This window comes from Haliaeetus albicilla, chromosome W (assembly GCF_947461875.1).
Source record: "Haliaeetus albicilla chromosome W, bHalAlb1.1, whole genome shotgun sequence".
NCBI lineage: Eukaryota > Metazoa > Chordata > Aves > Accipitriformes > Accipitridae > Haliaeetus > Haliaeetus albicilla.
Window position 1 is genome coordinate 15,126,484 of NC_091515.1, and position 18,088 is coordinate 15,144,571.

The 18,088-nt window shown below is 53.5% G+C and overlaps 1 protein-coding gene and 1 pseudogene across 1 annotated transcript; both read left to right on the top strand.

Annotated features, from left to right (window-relative positions):
* Nucleotides 1-77: 77 nt before the first annotated feature.
* On the top strand, nt 78-3,181 carry LOC138683637 (neurogenic locus notch homolog protein 3-like). Its single transcript, XM_069775631.1, is given in 10 exon segments — nt 78-129; nt 236-405; nt 1,078-1,188; nt 1,290-1,347; nt 1,992-2,079; nt 2,435-2,737; nt 2,739-2,858; nt 2,860-2,960; nt 2,996-3,069; nt 3,176-3,181. Coding segments are annotated over 10 exon segments (1,083 nt in total).
* A 491-nt stretch (nt 3,182-3,672) lies between these two features.
* On the top strand, nt 3,673-17,776 carry LOC138683494 (general transcription and DNA repair factor IIH helicase subunit XPD-like; annotated as a pseudogene).
* Nucleotides 17,777-18,088: the final 312 nt, after the last annotated feature.

The window sequence follows — 18,088 nt, forward strand, 5'->3', positions numbered from 1 at the left end:
CACTGTGCTGCTTGGGGGAACATGGAGCGGTCCCCCCTCCCTGGTGCTGCATCAGATCTGGGCCTTGGGGGGGGGGCATGGGGCTGGATCCAGGCTCTTTTGGGGGGCAGTTTATGGGGCTGGATCCAGGTAATGGGGTCAGATCTGGGCCCTTTTGGGGGAGGGATATGGAGTTGGATCCCCCTTTTGGGATGGGGGGGCCTGCATCCCCTTTAGGGGCGTGGCCTGCAAACAGGGGCTGGGGCTTGGCCACTAGAAAGGGGTCTTGGGAGGGGGGCGGTGGGCTCAGAACCTGCTGAGCCCTGGGACTCGGCGGGACCCCTGGGCCCGGATCCTGCCCCCCTGGTGCCAGCCATGGCTGTGGTGCTGCTGGCTGCCCTCCTCGCCCTTCTCTTGCCCTCACCAGTGAGCCTGCCCCCGGGGAGGGGGCTGGGGGGGCCCTGTGGGGGGGTCTAGGGGGCTGGTGGAGACCCTTGGCAATTTTGAGGGGGGTCCCTGGAGGGATCAGGGTGATCCTGGGGTGCTTCAGGTGTCCCTTTGTGGTCCCTAGAGGGTGTTGGCGGGGGGGGGGGAGGTGCGGGGGGGTATTTGAGATATTGGAGGAGGGATTTTGGCGATCCCAGGTGGGCTGTTTGTAGTGCTGGGGGGGGCTCTGAGAAATTTGGGGTGTCCCTGGGGAGTTGGCAGGGATCCTTGAGGCTGGTTTGGGATGCTGGGGGGGATTGGGGGGGTCCTAAGGAGCCATTTTGGGGCGCTGGGGGTATTTTGAGGACTTTGGGTGGATATTTGGGTACTGGGGAATCTCTGAGGGGTGTTTTGGGGTGCTGAGGGGGAGCTTGGGGGATTCAGGGTGGGCCTAGAGGGTTCTTTTAGGATGCTGGGGGTGTTTGGGGGGTTATTTGGGTATTGGGTGCCCCTGAGGAGTATTTTGGGGTGCTGAGGGGGGGCTCTTGGGTCACTGATGCCCACTTGCAGGTGCAGCTGGCCAGGGTGCTGGAGCTGTGGGTGCTGTCAGCACGGGGGGGGCTGTGTGGGGGTCCCCCCTCCTGTCGCCTTGTCTTCCGTCTCTGTCTGCAGCCCCCTGGAGGGGTCAGCTGCAGCTTGGAGGTTACCCACAGCTCCCCCGGACCCCCCCCTGCCCCAGGGCCCCCCTGCATCCTCCGCCTGCCTTTCACCTTCCTCTGGCAGGTGAGAACTCACACACACACACACACACACCCCCCATGGTCCCAGGACCCCCAAGGGCCTAGGAATGACACCCCCCAATTTTTGTGCCCCCCCCCCCCCAGGGCACCGTCTCCCTCATCATCAAGTCGTGGCGGCTGGAGGAGGCTAAAGGCTCTGGGGGTGAGTGGGGGGGACTTGGGGAGCCCGGGGGGGCAAATAGGGGCCCTGTGTATTTGGGGGGGGATGGGGAATAAAGGAGGGCATGTGAGAGCCTGGACTGTTGGGGGGTGGGGGGGCAAATGGGGGTCCTGAGGGGTAAATGGGGGACAAATAGGATCGGGGGGGGCAGATAGCAGCCTGCAGGGTTTTGGGGGTCAAATTAGGGTTTGGGGGGGCAAAGGGGAGCCCTGGATGTTTGAGGGGGGTGAATAGGAATCTTTGGATTGGGGGGAGGCAGAGAGGGAGGGCTAGAGGGGCAAAGGGGGGGGTCTGGGGGGCTTTGGGGGTGCCTAGGGTGGCTGTGGGTGCTGACAGGTGCCCCAGGGCTGGCTCTTGGGGCATGTGGTGGCCCAGCAGCACCTCTCCCCAGGGGGTCCCTGGCGGGGGGGGGGGGGCCTGCACTTTGGCACCCGCCTGTGCTGCCACCCCCCTGCCCATGGCCCCTGCTGTGCCCCCTGCACCTGCTGTGAGTACCCCTGTCCCCTGGGGAGGCCCCCGTCACCCTTCTCCTTCCCTATGCTCTCCCATCTTTCTTGGGGGGCACGCAGCATCCCAGGGTGTCCCCTGGGTTTTGGGGTGCCCCTGACACCCTGCTCTACCTGCAGGTGGGTTCTGGGAAGCCTGCGGCACCCCCCCCCCCCCCCCCCCCCCAACGCCAACAGCAGCACCTGCACCAACAGGGGCACCTGCACGGTGAGTGGGACACACACACACACACACACATTGGCATCCCCCATGTCACCCCAGGAGCCCCCCTGGTGCTTCCCAGCTCCCCCACATCCACTCTGGGGTGGTCCAGTACCCCCAATCCCCACCATCCCCGTAACGGTGCTGCCTGCGCAGGGTTGTGGGAGCACCCCCCTGGGGCTGCACTGTGACGCTTCCAGCCAGGGACAGCCACTGGCAGCACTGGAAGCGGTGATGGGCCCGGTAGCACCAGTGGTGGCTCCAGCAGCACCAGCGGTGGCACCAGCAGCAACAGCCCCTGAAGCCCCAGTGCTGGCAGCAGTGTCAGCGTCTCTGGCGTCATGTTTGCTTGTGATGCCAGAGCCTCTCCTGGAGGTGCTGCCATCCCCACTGTGAGTGCCGCGCACCTCTGCCTGCACAGTGAGCCTCCCCTATGTCCCCTGGCACGGTTCAGCGTTGCTGACTCCTTCCCTGGCGCAGGCGGCCAGTACAGGGACTTGGGTCACAGCACCATTTGCAAATGCTGGCTGGGTTTTTCGGGGCACCAGTGTGAATGCAACGCTGACGACTGTACCCCCAACCCCTGCGCCAACTGTGGCACCTGCCAGGACGGTGCCAACACCTTCACCTGCTCCTGCACCCTTGGCTACGCCGGCGCCGATTGCCGATGCCTGTGCCTCTGGCCCATGCCTGCACGGTGCCACCTGCTACACCCACTTTTCAAGCCACATCTGCGCCTGCCCCCCCGGATTTATGGGGTCCTGCTGCAAGGAGGAGGTTGGGGGTCCCGCCCCTTGCCTGCGCCCTCGCCCTTCTGGGCCCTGGTGGTGTGGTGGTGGCTGTTGGGGGAGAGGTGAGACCTGGGCTGGGGAGGTTTGGGGGGGCATACACCCTGATTTTGGGGGTCTCATGGGCTGTGTGCCGGATATGGGGGGGACCCCTGGCATGAGCCCCACAGGGAGGGAGCAGTGGCTGCTATGTGCCTCTGCTACCCGGGTGAGCCCACCCCAATTTCTCCACCATTTCTCCCCCCTCCCCCCCTCCGGTTCTCCTTAACCTGCCTTTACCCCCCCCCCCCCATTTCTCTTCTTGCCCTCCCCAGATGTGACCCGGCAGTGATGGACACCCCCCTCCCCAAGTCTGGGTCCCCACAGTGGTTTGGGGACACCCCTCCTGGGGGGGGGGCTTGTGCCATAAAGCTCTTTGAGATGTCTGTCCATGCCACCGTGTCGCCAGAATCCGGCCCTGGGGGGGTGACACGGGTGGGGACACCCCACTCCGGACCGGGGGGGGGTGGTGACACACCCGTGGGGGTGACAGTGCCCTGCTTTGGGGTCTGTCGTCGTCGTCCTCCCCCAGGTCACCTTAGAGCCGCCCGCTCCATGGCTCGGCGCTCAACTCGCTGCCCTCGGCGGTCGATTGCTTCCCCAACACACAGCTGTTCCCGCCCTCTGCCGGCAGGGCCGCTCCCCCGCGCCGTGTTGGGCAGCTCGCGTGGCCAATCGGAAGGGAGAGGCGAGGCGGGGCGGGGGGGAGGGTAGCGCGTTGGCCAATGGAGGGCGGAGCGGACCGAGGTGGGGACGGGGAGGGGCAGGGCCGCGCCGGATCCGGCGGCGTGTGGAAGCGGCGGAAGCCATGAAGTGAGCGATGAGCGCTGGGGGGATCCCGGGAGGGGGAGGGCGGGATCCCGGGGGTGCGGGGCTCACGGGAGGGCCGGGATCCCGGGCGATCCCTGGCAGCCTTGCTGGCGGAGCGGGTTCCTGCCGGGGCAGTGATGGAGAGCCGAGAGCGGCAGGGTCTCCCCGGGGCCACCTCAGCACCGTGACCCCCACACTGGATCCCGTTGCCCACCAGATCCCTGCCAAGAGGGTGGACGGCACGAGTGGGCTGGGGTACCCCGATCCCAGGGCGGGGAGGGATCAGCCAGGCACCGAGCTCTCCGCTGGGGTGGAATCTGGTGGGATCCCTTGCGGGAATCCTCCTCTCTGGTCCCTCCACAGGCTCAACATCGATGGCCTCCTAGTCTACTTCCCCTACGACTACATCTACCCTGAGCAGTTCTCCTACATGTTGGAGCTCAAGAGGACCTTGGACGTCAAGGTACAGCGGGATCTGGCGGTCCCGGGCGGGCTGGGATCCACCCACCCCTGGGGACGTCCCTGCCGGGGTGACGCCGCTGCTCTCGGCAGGGCCACGGCGTGCTGGAGATGCCCTCGGGGACCGGGAAGACGGTGTCGCTGCTGTCACTCATTGTCGCCTATCAGCAGGTGAGTGCTGGTGCCTGATCCCAGCGGATCCTAGCAGATCCCAGCCCTGCAGACCCTAGCATCGCCTTTCTCCCTAGGCCTGGCTACTAGACATCACCAAACTCATCTACTGCTCCCGCATGGTGCCAGAGATTGAGAAGGTGGGGTGAGGAGCTGGGGGAGAGACGGGGGGAGCAGATCCCAGAGGGGATCCTGAGGGATCCGTCTGAGCATTGCCGCTGCAGGTGATCAAGGAGCTGCAGAAGCTGATGGATTTCTACGAGAAGGAGCTGGGGGAGAAGGTGCCGTTCCTGGGGCTGGCGCTGAGCTCCAGGAAGAACCTCTGCATCCACCCCGAGGTGGGCGGGGGGCTGAGTGAGATCCACTGGGGGCGGGGGCGGGGGGGGGGGGGGTTGATCCCAGGGGGACACGGTGATAGTGGGGTGACTGCGGGGGTGCAGGTGTCCTTGCTGCACTTCGGGAAGGAGGTGGACAGCTGGTGCCTGAGCCTGATGGCTTCCTACGTGCAGGCGCAGCACCAGCGTGATGGATGCCTGCCTGCTGCTTCTTTGAGGTGAGGGATTCCCCCCCCGATCCCCCAATGAGCACTTGGGGATCCCCCCTGCCCCTGACAGGCACCCAAGGGTGTCCCACCTCCCCCCGCTTGGGGGCTCCAATGGCACCTGGGGACCCCTGGGTGCCCCCCAGTCTCCTGCCAGCTCCTGGGTGCCCTGTGGTGTTCCCGACAGCTCCCAGCACCCTGGGGTGCCCCCACTCCTCCTCCAGCTCCCTAGCACCCTTGGGTGCTCCCATTCCCTAACTGGGTCCCAAGCACCCTGGGGACCCCCCCATTCCCCATCCACCCCCCCAGTATCCTAGGGTGCCCTCTAGCCACAACCCACCTCCACCCCACACCCATATCCCCCCCTTCCCCAATCCCCTGCCCCCCCCCAGCACCATCCTGCCTCGGGGCACCTCCCCCTGCCTCCAGCTGCCCCCCACCCCCTGGGGACCTCCCCAGGGACCTCCAGCCACGCCCCCCAGGGTCTCCTGCTAGGAGTTTGACACCCACAGGCATGAGGTGCCCATCCCCTACGGCATCTACAACCTGGACGACCTGAAGGCCCGTGGCCGCCAGAAGGGCTGGTGCCCCTATTTCCTCTCCCACTACTCGGTACGGGGCAGGGCATGGGGGGGCCGGGATTGGCTTTGGGGTGGCTCCTCTGTCCCTAAATGTCCCCATGCCCTGCCCTCCAGCAGATCCTTCACGCCAACATTGTCGTCTACAGCTACCACTACCTGCTGGATCCCAAAATCGCCGACTTGGTCTCAAAGGAGTTGGCCAAGAAGTCGGTCGTGGTCTTTGATGAGGTCTGCAACATTGGTCAGCCCCCCCCCCCGAACCCCATTTTTGGGGTGTCACCCTCTGTCCCCTGCATCGCCCAAGGCGGGGTGGGGGGGTGGGGTGACGCCATTCCCCCATCCCTGCAGACGTATGCATCGACTCGGTGGGGGTGAACGTCATGCGCCGGATGCTGGGCCGCTGCTAGGCCAATGTGACCACGCTCCAAGCCACCATCCAAAAGTGAGCGTGTCCCCCACCTCCCCCCTATTGTCCCTGTTGTTTTCCCGTCTCCCCCCCCCCCCCCCCCGGGTGACTGGATCCCCCCCCTTGCCGCAGGATCAAGGAGACAGATGCACACCGGCTGGCGGAGGAGTACCGGCACCTGGTGGAGGGTCTGCAGGAGGCCAGCACTGCCTGGGAGACCAACCTCTACCTTGCCAACCCCATGCTGCCAGATGAGATCCTGCAGGGTGCATGGGGGGGTGACCCCTCTTTTGAGGTGCCCCCCAGGCCCCCCCCCAATTCCATGCTGGATGAGCATGGGGGGTCTCTGAGCTCCCTTTTGGGGTGGGGAGCCCCCGAGCCCTTTGGGGTGCCCCCAGCCCCACAACCTCCCCTCCAGATGAGCACAGACACCCTGCGGGTCCCCGAGCCCCTCCTTGGGGTGTGGGGAGAGTGCCAGGGGCTCCCCATCTGAGCTCTTCCCGCTGTCCCTGCCCCGCAGAGGCAGTTCCTGGCAGCATCTGGATGGCTGAGCACTTCGTGGAGTTCCTGAAGTGGTTCATGGCCTACCTGCGGGCATGGGGGCCGCAGGTGGTGCAGGAGAGCACTCCCACCTTCCTCAAGGACCTCTACGAGAAGGGCTGCATCGAGCGCAAGCCCCTGTGGTGAGTCTGTCCCCACCACGAAGGGACCTACCCCCAAGGGGACGTGGCCTCTGGGGGGGCCATGTCCCCCCAGGGTGGCCTGTAACCGCACCAGGGTGGTGTCTCTCATCCCTGGCATGACTATGTCCCCCTGCAAAGGTGGCAATTCCCCTCCTCGGGGTGACACGACACTCGTGGGATGATGTGTGTCCCCAGCCCAGGGTGATGTGTGCCCCCCCCAGGTGACATGTCCCCCCCCACGGGTGATCTACCCCCCAGGTTCTGCGCTGAGCGGCTGCGCTTGCTGCTGCAGACGCTGGAGATTGTGGACATGGCCGACTTCTCTGCCATCACCCTCATCACCAACTTTGCCATCCTCGTCAGCACCTACACCAAGGGTCAGCTGGGCGCCTGGGTCCCCCCGGGGTGAGAGGGGGCAGTCCCTGAGCACCCCTTTCGAGGCAGGGGGGTGGTCTGTGAGCCCCCCCATTGTGGGGATTGGCACCCATGGGTGGTGGCATGGTCCATAAGCCCCCTTGGGGTGTGTAGATGAGCACCCTTGGGTGGAGGAACACCATGTGTCCTGCTTGAGGGGGTGTTGGGTGCCCCCCCTGCCCTGGCTGGCACTGAGGGTGCCCTCCCTATCCCCCCCCCCAGGTTTCACCATCATCATTGAGCCCTTTGATGACAGGACCCCCACCATCTCCAACCCCATCCTGCACTTCAGGTGTGGGCACAGGGGAGACACGGGGGGGGGGGGGTATCGGGGAGGGACAGGGACACTGTGGGGGGGACAGGGATGCTGGGGAGATGGGGGGGGGGTGTTAAAGAATTTTCAAACGTGGGTTTCTCTAGGTTTGCTTTATTAACAACTCAGAGTTGGGCTACCACTGCAGTGAATGGCAACCTTCCAAAAATTTCCCAATCTTATATACCTTTTTACCACTCATTGTCCCAGTCCAAAGTCTTTGTAATTTTCCAGTCGATCTCGGTTCCCATGTCGTTATCATTCATCAATTTATCTCATCAATTCTCGTGTGCCAGTTCTTCTGAAGTTAGTGGTCGTAGGCAGAAGGTCTTGGGTCACCACAATCACTTATCTTCTTACACATCAAAGATTACCTTTGAATTTCTGAAAATCACTCAGGCTATTCTATTAATTTATCTTGTTCTAAAGTTAATCACTCACTCCCATGTCTTAGGTCTACGATGTATGATCCCTCTTCTATTGATTCAGCTTGACTGGGTTTCAAGCCAGCCATGGAGGGGGAGATACATAGGCTTAATAAGCAGCTTATGCATATTGTTTTATAAGCACCTGCATTCTATTAATCATATCTAAAACAATTTATAATCATTAGTTATATGTCTAATATGAATAGCCTTAAAAAAAACCAATAAGGCTTAAGGCCTAGTTCCTGAATAGTCTTAGAAACAATAAGGCTTAAGGCCTAGTTCCTTTTACAATTCCCTCCTTTTGTTTTTCATCGCACTCCTGCGGTCCTATTGATAATTCCACATTTGTCTTTCTATCTTCTGTACTATCCTAGAGCTACAACTTACACAGCATTGAAACAAAACAATCATACATACTACTATGATTATAACAACAAAGACTATTACAATTAGTTTTTTCACCCAAGTAGTCAAATTTGGAAACCAAGACATTCGTTAACCAAGAGAATGTGTCAGAAAAGCCCCAAGATGTGCCATCTCTTTGAATTTGTTGCATTGTGGCACTAACCTCTCAAGTTTTCTGGACATCTGTCATTAATTCTCCCGATCGATCAGTATACATACAGCAACTGGTATTTAGGACGGTACAAACTCCACCTTGTGAAGCCAGAATCATGTCTAAGGCCATTCGGTTTTGAATAGTCATTTTTGAAAGTTTAGTTACCTCTTTCTGGAGAGTGGAAAGTCCGTGAGCAGTTGAATTTGCTAATTTTTCAATTTCTCCAGAAACATTTAAGACTGCTTTCTCCAATTCACTCACTCCTAGAGCTGGAATCAACCATCTAACAAATGAATGGAATCCTGTTGGTCTTTCAATCAAGGGATTTAAAGTTCTTCAAATTCAAGTTAAAAAGGTTCTATGCCATGTTACACTTGAGACAGTTTTTGGGTGAATTTCCAAATCCGTAGATATTACTCCTAGGGTACAAATACCTGCCCAATCTGGAGGCAAAGCTTTATAAGCTTTTCTCCCACATAACCAAAAAATACCTAAAAGTCCTCAGGTGCTCGCCAACTTAAATGCAATCCTGAGTTGATAGAAGTCGTGTTTTGGCATTGAGTCCAATTTCCTACAAATGAATGATTTTTGCATAAATATTGATTATCAACACTTGGGGGATAACATCTTTGTACACAGTGGACTTGTGAATAGTCTCCTGAATTTGATAGTTTAGTTTCCCAAATTTGTTCTTCATAAGATTCAGAAAAAGTAGTATTAAACCAGTATTTTTTTTCCAATTTGCATTTTTAGGAATCGGTATTCCTACTAATTGAAATCCTTGATTCACTGTCTTTGGTAGAGCAACACAAATCCAACATTCACTTAAATTTAGATTATCAGTAAAAGATTTCATCAATGACACATGCATATTGTTGGGCTAGGCATTTTCTACTTGGTGAACATCCCTAGGTTTCCATACCAATTGTTTTAACACATTCAGAGATGACATGTTATGATATGAGTGAGGATAATCATCTGTGTGATGGTGCCAAAAATTTCACTCAAGATTAGATCCCCATTTGATTATTACAATCCTAAATTTGAAAGTAAAATGATTGCTCGATAGATAGAATCTATGACAGCACCAGTTTCCATTACCATAAATTCCCCACATTTGATGGTCAAAGCACCATGTCTCAATTCCCCATGTTGGTTCTTGAAGGTGAATATGATATACAGGATAAGTTCTTGGAATGCCATATCCCCACCACTGTTTAGAAAAGCCATGACCGTCGGACCAAGTTTCCCACGAATCATCAAGTCTACTTCTAACATTAGCACAGAATTTGAGAAAATTAGAAAGCGGATAAATAGGGTCTCTCTGTCTGGTCTTCAGATAACTAGCCGAAAAATCCAGGCTTTTCCTGTAGGCCTGTAATTTGGCCTGAAAGTTGAAAAGAACAATCACTATATATAATAACAGTTCTATTGGTACACATCTCGATAGCGCAGTGTAAATTTTGTCCATAAGGTGTCACTCCAGGGTAAAATACAAACAAGTACAAAAAGGAATAATACTTTACAATTGTCCATTACGCTTCAGATTCTTTGCAGGCATGTGAATGATGGATCCAATTTTCTTTCCCAGATACCTTAATGGCATAAAAAGAAGTTAGTAAAACAGTATAAGGTCCTTCCCATTTTGGTTCAAATCTGTTCTTTCTTTTGAAATTCTTTATATAAACTTTGTCCCCTGGCTGTATATCATGAACTTGGATTTCAGGGCTTATTCCCTGATACCAATAGGCATGGTTACGCATTTGGAAAAAAAGAATTTTGCAGATACAGAAGGTATTGTGTTACCTGTTCATCTCCAGCCAAGAGGCTAGTCTTTGTTGGCACATACGTACCTGGAACAGCAAGTATTCTCCCAAAAAGGATCTCAGCCAGAGAAACTCCAATTGGTTGCCTCAGGGTATTCCTAATATCCCACAAAACTAAACTTAAGGCCTCAGGCCATTTCAAACCAGTCTGTTTATAAACTTTTACTAATTTCTCCTTTAATGTCCTATTCATTCGTTCTATCTGACCAGATGATTTGGGGTGGAGTATGAAATTTATTAAAAATCTCCAAAGAATTATAAATCTGAATCAGGATAGCAGCTGTGAAATGACTCCCTCAATCTGAGTCAATTACTTCAGGAACCCCATACCTTGGAATGATTTCTTTCAATAAGGCTTTTACTACTGTCTTAGAGTCATTTTTCCTAGTTGGAAAAGCTTCCACCCATCCTGATAGCTGATCAACAATCACTAACATGTAAGAGTACCCCATCGTTTTTGGCATGTCTGCATAATCAATTTGGAGTTTTTGAAAAGGGAAGATGACTGGAGGTCTTTTCCCACCGGGAGGTTTAATTCACACTGAGGCATATTGTCTGCAAAGCTTACATCCTTCACAAATTCTTTTTGCTGCTGCATAAATTCCCGGGGCTGCCCAGAGTCTCTGGATTTGGAGTGCTAGGCTCTCCGGTCCCCCATGGGTCCTCTCATGGTGCCACCGCGTTATCGGCAATAAATACCTTTTTGGAAGGAGAGGTTTGTTATTCAGAATCCACTGTCCTTCTCGCCGCTGGGCTCCCAACTGAGTCCATTGTTGTTTTTCTTCTTCAGGGAGGTCTTCGTACAGCTTATTCACATCTGGGAGCTCAAATGTTATTTCATGTTGTGACAGAGACATAACGGACATGACCTGTCGTGCTGCTGCTCTAGCAGCTTGGTCAGCTAGAGAATTTCCCTTTGCGATCATGTCTTGTCTCTGTGTGTATGCCTTTATATAGATCACAAATATTTCAGCGGGCAATTGGATTGCTTCTAAGAGGTCTTTGATCTGTTGTCCGTGGGCAACAGTTTTTCCCGCCGAAGTCAGAAAACCCCTTTCCTTCCATAAAGTCTCCATAGCATGACATACACCAAAGGCATATTTAGAATCTGTATAAATGTTAACTCTGACTCCAATTGCATATTTAGCAGCTTCAGTAAGAGCAACTATTTCTGCTCCTTGTGCACCTAAAAGTGCAGGCAAAGGTCCAGCCAACAGTACCTGTGTTTCTGTGGTGACTGCGAAACCAGTACATCTTCGACCTTCTTCATAGTAAGATGAGCCATCCGTGAAGACGTTCAAATCAGGATTATCTAAAGGTTGATCTCTCAGGTCATCTTGCGGCTTGCTGGTTTCACTTACGAGATAAACACAATTGTGGTTATCTTTTTCTCCGTCAGAGGGTAAAGGCATTAAAGTTGCAGGGTTTGAAGTATTGCACCTTTCCAGTTTCAAATTATCATCCAATAAAAGAATTATTTCATATCTATGTGCCCGTTGTGGAGACAAAGCTTTCTCCGCATATTGCTTTAACAAAATTTCTACCTCATGGGGTACACAAACAGTTAGCGGATGACCTAAAACAATTGTTCTAGTTTTCTCAACCATTTCAGCTGCAGCTGCTATTGCTCTGATACAAAAAGGAGTTCCTTTAGTCACTGGATCCAATGTAAAAGAAAAATAAGTAACAGGTCTCTCATGCGGTCCTAAAGTTTGTACTAATACTCCCTTTGCAACCCCTTTTGCTTCATCACAATATAATTTAAAAGGTTTTGAATCATCAGGAAGCCCTAACACTGGGGCAGATCAGAGTGCAGCCTTTAAAGTTCGAAAGGCTTTCTCCCTCTCGGTGCCCCAAGTGATTGGTTCGATTTCCTCATTTCGGGTTGCTTCATGCAGAGGTTTAGCTATTTCACTGAATCCTGGGATCCAAGGACAGCAAAATCCTACCTGTCCTAAAAATCCTCTCAACTGTTTTTTCCTCACTGGTCTCGGTATTTCTTGAATTGCTTGGACTCTTTCAGGGTCTACTTCCTGTACTCCAGACTTTAATATAAATCCCAAATATTTTACTTGCTGTTTGCAAAACTGCAATTTAGATGGAGATGCACGGTGTCCCTTTTTAACAAGTTGGATACACAGATATTCAGTATCTCAAATACAATCATTTTCAGTTTTACTTGCCAATAATAAATCATCAACATATTGCACCAGGACAGATTTGCTTGGAAAAACTAAATCTTGTAAATCATTCTTCAGAATCTGAGAAAAAATCATTGGTGAGCTGGTAAAACCTTGTGGTAGCCTGGTCCAAGTAAGTTGTTTCCCTTGCCAAGTAAAGGCAAAAATTGATTGGCTTTCTTCAGCAACTGGAATACTAAAGAAAGCTCCGGTAAGGTCAAGCACTGTGAAATACTGCACCCAGACTGGAATCTGGGTTAAAATCAGACTAGGATCCGGCACCACAGAGTGTGGAGTAATTACATGCTCATTCACTGCTTGTAAATCTTGAACAAATCTATATTCAGGATCTCCATCCTTATCTGTCCTATGTTTACTCACTGGCAAAATTGGGGTATTATAGGGACTACAGCATTCTCTTTTCTAAAAAATGCACAATTTGTTTTTCAATGCTAGGAATAGCTTCATTTATAATTGGATATTGCTGAATTGAAGGAGGAGTCCCTCCTTTTGTGTTTATCACAACTGGTTCAGCAGATTTTAATAATTCTACTTCATCTCTTGATGTACTCCAAAGTTCTCTGGGAACTCCAGCTAATTCGGGTGGTATTTTTGAATCACTATGTTTTTGTTCTTTAAGTTGGATTATTTCAGAACCCATTAGAATTAATCGGATCCCTGTAGGCACCAAAGAGATAAACGTGCCAAATTCCTGCAAGAGGTCTTGTCCCAGAAGGGAAACAGGAGAGTCTGGAGAAATTACAAATCTTCCCCAGACTAATTTTCCATTCAAAACTACTGGCAGAGGAGTAGACAAATATTTTATCTCTTCCCCTACCACCCCCTGTATTATCACAGTTTCATTTGACATCTGGGGGACTTCAAAATTTAACAAAGACAATGTCGCTCCCGTATCTACTAGGAAAGTAACAAGAATACCATTTACCTTTGCAGTAATCTGACCATGCTCATCTACCTTGATTCCGACAGGTTTCATTGCTCTTTTAGTTTCCAGAGAAGAGGAGTACCATTCTTTACTGCAAATGAGGTCGTGGGGGTCGGGCAGGTGGAAGTCCTCCTCAGGTTGCGACAGGTCTCAGTGGGCACTCTCTTTGCATATGTCCTGGATTTCCACAATAAAAACACTCTAAAGAGTTAGCATGTTGGGAAACAGGGGGAACTCTATTTTGCCCCCCTCTTCCCCTAAATCTCCCCCAAGAAAAACCCCGACCTCTCATTTGTGGGTTAAAATTCTGAGTAATTGCTGCAGCTAACAGTCCAATTTCTCTCTCTTTCTCTTTCTGCTCTCGCTTTCTTTTGATTTTTAATTTCTCTTCTTCCTGTTTTTGTCTTTTTTCAACTCTTCCATCAAAAACAAAGGCAGCAATACTTAGAATTTTAGCTAATGTCTCACCCTGCCAGCCTGGCATATGTTTCTTAAAATATTTACTTATGTCTGGAGCAGATTGATCTACAAAAACACTGATAGCTAAAGGCTCCTGGAAATTGTCATGGGTCATGCCCCCATATTTCAATAAAGTTGCCTTCAATCGTCCCCAGTAATCACTCGGATGTTCATCAGGTCTCTGCCTACATTCTAAAACCTTTGTCCAATTAGTTACTCTCTCACCAGCTTGGTGAACTGCTTCTATTAATTGTTGAATGGCAGTTTGATGAGCCCTTGTTCCTTCTGTGGTTGTGAGATTCCATTCTGGATCTTGTTCAGGCCATGGGTTTAACCCCTGGCCTCTCTGAGCAATTTCTCTATCCTTTTGAAAAACCTTTTCTCTTTCTTCTGGCTGAAATAATTCTCGCATCAGAGTCCTCATATCATTCCAATTAGGGGTATAATCGGTGACAATTCCCGATAACAATTGAGCACATTTTTCAGCATCATCACACAGCCAAGGCATCTTTGACTGCCAAGCTACTAAATCACCTTGCTTCCAAGGTTCATGCCTCATTACTGCAGTTACTTCAGCAGGTGCACCTGGTCCTGCTCTCAGGTTTGGGATGTAGTCCAAACACATTGGGTACATGCCAACACCCTTAGAGAAAAGCTCAGTTTCCTCAGCCTCAGGAGCCGAGGGAAGTAAACTTCTCCTCATTTTCAACAAGGGAGTTTTCCTCCTTTGTTGTGCCCAATTATACTAAATATACCAATAATCAATATCTTGACTTCCGGAGTCTTCCAAAATCATTCTCAAAAATTTTTGCTTATGGGGTTTAAATGTTCCCTTAGGAGGCCACTCATCCATTGGCCTTCCTCTATTTCTTGTCAGGAATGGCCATTCCTCTTGGCACAATATTATCAATTTTCTTTTTTGCAATGCCTGTGCCAAGGGTATCTTTTTCCAATTTTCTAAAACCTCAGCAAGGGGCGTCCCCCTTTCAACGCTGGGTACTGACCCCATCTTTCTTAATATGTTTTGCAAGTTTAAACACAAGAGTTTCCCAGGATAATTTTATCTGGAATTACCCGTGCCCAAGTCTCTTAGGTGAACTCACCTGATTATTTCTGCCGGCAATTGAGCATTGGTAACGTGTTTGTCCAGAGAAATATCCAGTTGCTCGCTTTCTCTCTTGTGTCCTAGAGTCCCATCTGGGTCACCAATTCTGTTAAAAAATTTTCAAACGTGGGTTTCTCTAGGTTTGCTTTATTAACAACTCAGAGTTGGGCTACCACTGCAGTGAATGGCAACCTTCCAAAAATTTCCCAATCTTATATACCTTTTTACCACCCATTGTCCCAGTCCAAAGTCTGTAATTTTCCAGTCGATCTCGGTTCCCATGTCGTTATCATTCATCAATTTATCTCATCAATTCTCGTGTGCCAGTTCTTCTGAAGTTAGTGGTTGTAGGCAGAAGGTCTTGGGTCACCACAATCACTTATCTTCTTACACATCAAAGATTACCTTTGAATTTCTGAAAATCACTCAGGCTATTCTATTAATTTATCTTGTTCTAAAGTTAATCACTCACTCCCATGTCTTAGGTCTACGATGTATGATCCCTCTTCTATTGATTCAGCTTGACTGGGTTTCAAGCCAGCCATGGAGGGGGAGATACATAGGCTTAATAAGCAGCTTATGCATATTGTTTTATAAGCACCTGCATTCTATTAATCATATCTAAAACAATTTATAATCATTAGTTATATGTCTAATATGAATAGCCTTAAAAAAAACCAATAAGGCTTAAGGCCTAGTTCCTTTTACAGGGGGGCAGTGGCAGTGTCACCCCAGGGGTGGGTGGGTGTGTCCCCAGCTGTATGAATGCTTCCATCACCAACAAGCCCATCTTCAAGCACTTCCAGTTGGTCATCATCACATCAGGGGTGAGTCTGTGTGTCCCCCCCCCGTGTCCCCCACATCCCCCCTACCGTGTCTCCTGTATCCCCCATGTCCCCCTTGCCCCCCCTTCCCATGTCACCCCCCCCCCACTATGTCCCCCCCATGTCCCCTCCAGGGCCCATTGGGGTGACCCCATCCCTGTGTCCCCTCTGCTCCCCTCCACAGACTCCCCCTTGGACATTTACCCCAAAATCCTGGATTTCCACCCTGTCACCATGGCGACCTTCACCATGATGCTGGCCCGGACCTGCCTGTGCCCCATGGTGAGTGGGGAGCGTTGGGGTTACCCGGCGCTGGGTTGGGGACCCCTGTGTCACCAGCATCCCTGTCCCTCACAGATCATGGGTTGTGGCAACGACCAGGTGGCGACCAGCTCCAAGTTTGAGACACGTGAGGACATCAGTAGGGAACAGGGACGGAGGGAGGGGAGAGGGACAGGAATGGGGTTATGGGGTTGGGGGGGACAGGGATGGGGCCAGGGGGATATAGGGCTGGAGGGACCAGGCTTGGGGCCAGGACTGGGGTAGGGGAACCCAGGGCAGGACAGAAATGGGGCCAGGAGAATGTTGGGCTGGGGGTGACAGGGAGATTCAGGGTCCGGAGGGGACTTTGGGGGTCAGGGGTGCCCCATAGTGACCCCCACCCCCCACCACAGCCATCATCCACAAGTACAGGAACCTGCTACTGGAGCTGTCAGTCATGGTCCCTGACGGCAGTTGCCTTCTTCACCAGCTACCAGTACATGGAGAACATCGTGGCCTCCTGGTACGAGCAGGTACATCCCCTCCTGTCCCCCAAAGCGTCCCCTGACTCCCCACACTGTCCCTGTGATGTCCCCTCATGTCCCCTGACCTCTGCCCCCCCCCCCCCGCCATGGCAGGGCATCCTGGAGAACATCCAGCAGAACAAGCTCATCTTCATTGAGCCACAGGATGGGACTGAGACCAGCATGGCCCTGGAGAAGTACCAGGAGGTAGGTGGCAGCACCCCAAGGTGTCACCCCTCCTGGTGACCTGGCTGCTGTTTGCAGGCCTGCAAGAATGGCCGGGGTGCCATCCTTCTCTCCATGGCCCGTGGCAAAGTGTCAGAAGGCATTGATTTCGGTGAGGGCCAGCCCGGCTCAGGGACATGGCAGCGGGGGGATGCAGTGGCAGGGGGATGTGGTGGCAGGTGCTGAAGCACCCTGAGCACCCCCCATTTCACACCCCCTCCCAGTGCATCACTACAGCAGAGCCGTCGTCACGTTCAGGGTGCCCTACGTCTACACCCAGAGCCACATCCTGAAGGTGAGCAGGGACCGCGGGGTGCCCTGGGGGCACCCCATGGCACAGCCAGGCACCCCTGGGACACCCCAGGCACTTTGGAGACATAAGGTGCCCCAGGGCTATAGTGGGGCATCCATGGGGCACAGCAAGACACCCACGGGGTACAGTGGGCACCCTCGGGACACAGTGGGGCACCGCTGAGCACCCTGGGGCCACGTGGCACCCCACAGTTACAGTATGACACCCCAGGGCCGCTCTGGATTTCCCTGGGGACCAGTGGGGCACCCTACAGCCAGGACGGGACACCCAGCATGTCTGTGCCCACCCCCCCCAGGCCTAGTTAGAATACCTCCAGGACCAGTTCCAGATCCAGGAGAATTATTTCCTCACCTTCGATGCCATGCGCCACACCACCCAGTGCGTCGGCTGGGCCCCGCGCAGCAAAACTGACTACAGCCTCATGGTCTTTGCTGACAAGGTGGGTACCGGGATGGGGGGGGACGGGGACGGATGGACAGATGGGTTTTGGCAGGGGGGCTGTGGGACCCCATGTCTCCCCCCACAGCACTTCACCCAGGCAGACAAGTGGGGGAAGCTGCCGCGGTGGATTCAGGAGCACATCGCCGACACCAACCTCAACCTGACGGTGGATGAGGTGATGCAGGTGGCCAAGTTCTTCCTGCACCAGATGGCTCAGCCCTTCCACCAGGTAAAGAAGCCCCCTCCCGAGCCCCCCCCCTCCCCCAGCACTGGAGGGGCTGGGCAGGGTGGGGGACCCCTGGCTTACCCTCCTCCTGGTGCAGGAGGACCAGCTGGGGCTGTCCCTACTGACGCTGGAGAAGCTGTAGTCAGAGGAGGTTCTGCAGCAGATTGCTCAGCAGGTGTGAGCTGGCCAGAGGGGTGGGCACAGGGTGACGCCCCCCCCCCATCTGCTTGGGGTGGGACCCCGAGCCTCCCCCCCCCCGATATGCTTGGAGCAGGACCCCAAGCCCCCTCTGTGTGCTCAAGGTGGGACCTGGATCCCTCCATGTGCTTGGGCTAGGACCCAGAGCCCCCCAACACACTTGGAGTGGGACCTGAATCCCTCCGTGTGCTGAAGGTGGGATCTAGAGCCCCGCCACGTGATCAGGGGGACCTGGAGCCCCCCCCACGTTCTCAGGGCAGGAACTAGATCTGCCCCCATGTGCTCCAGCAAGATC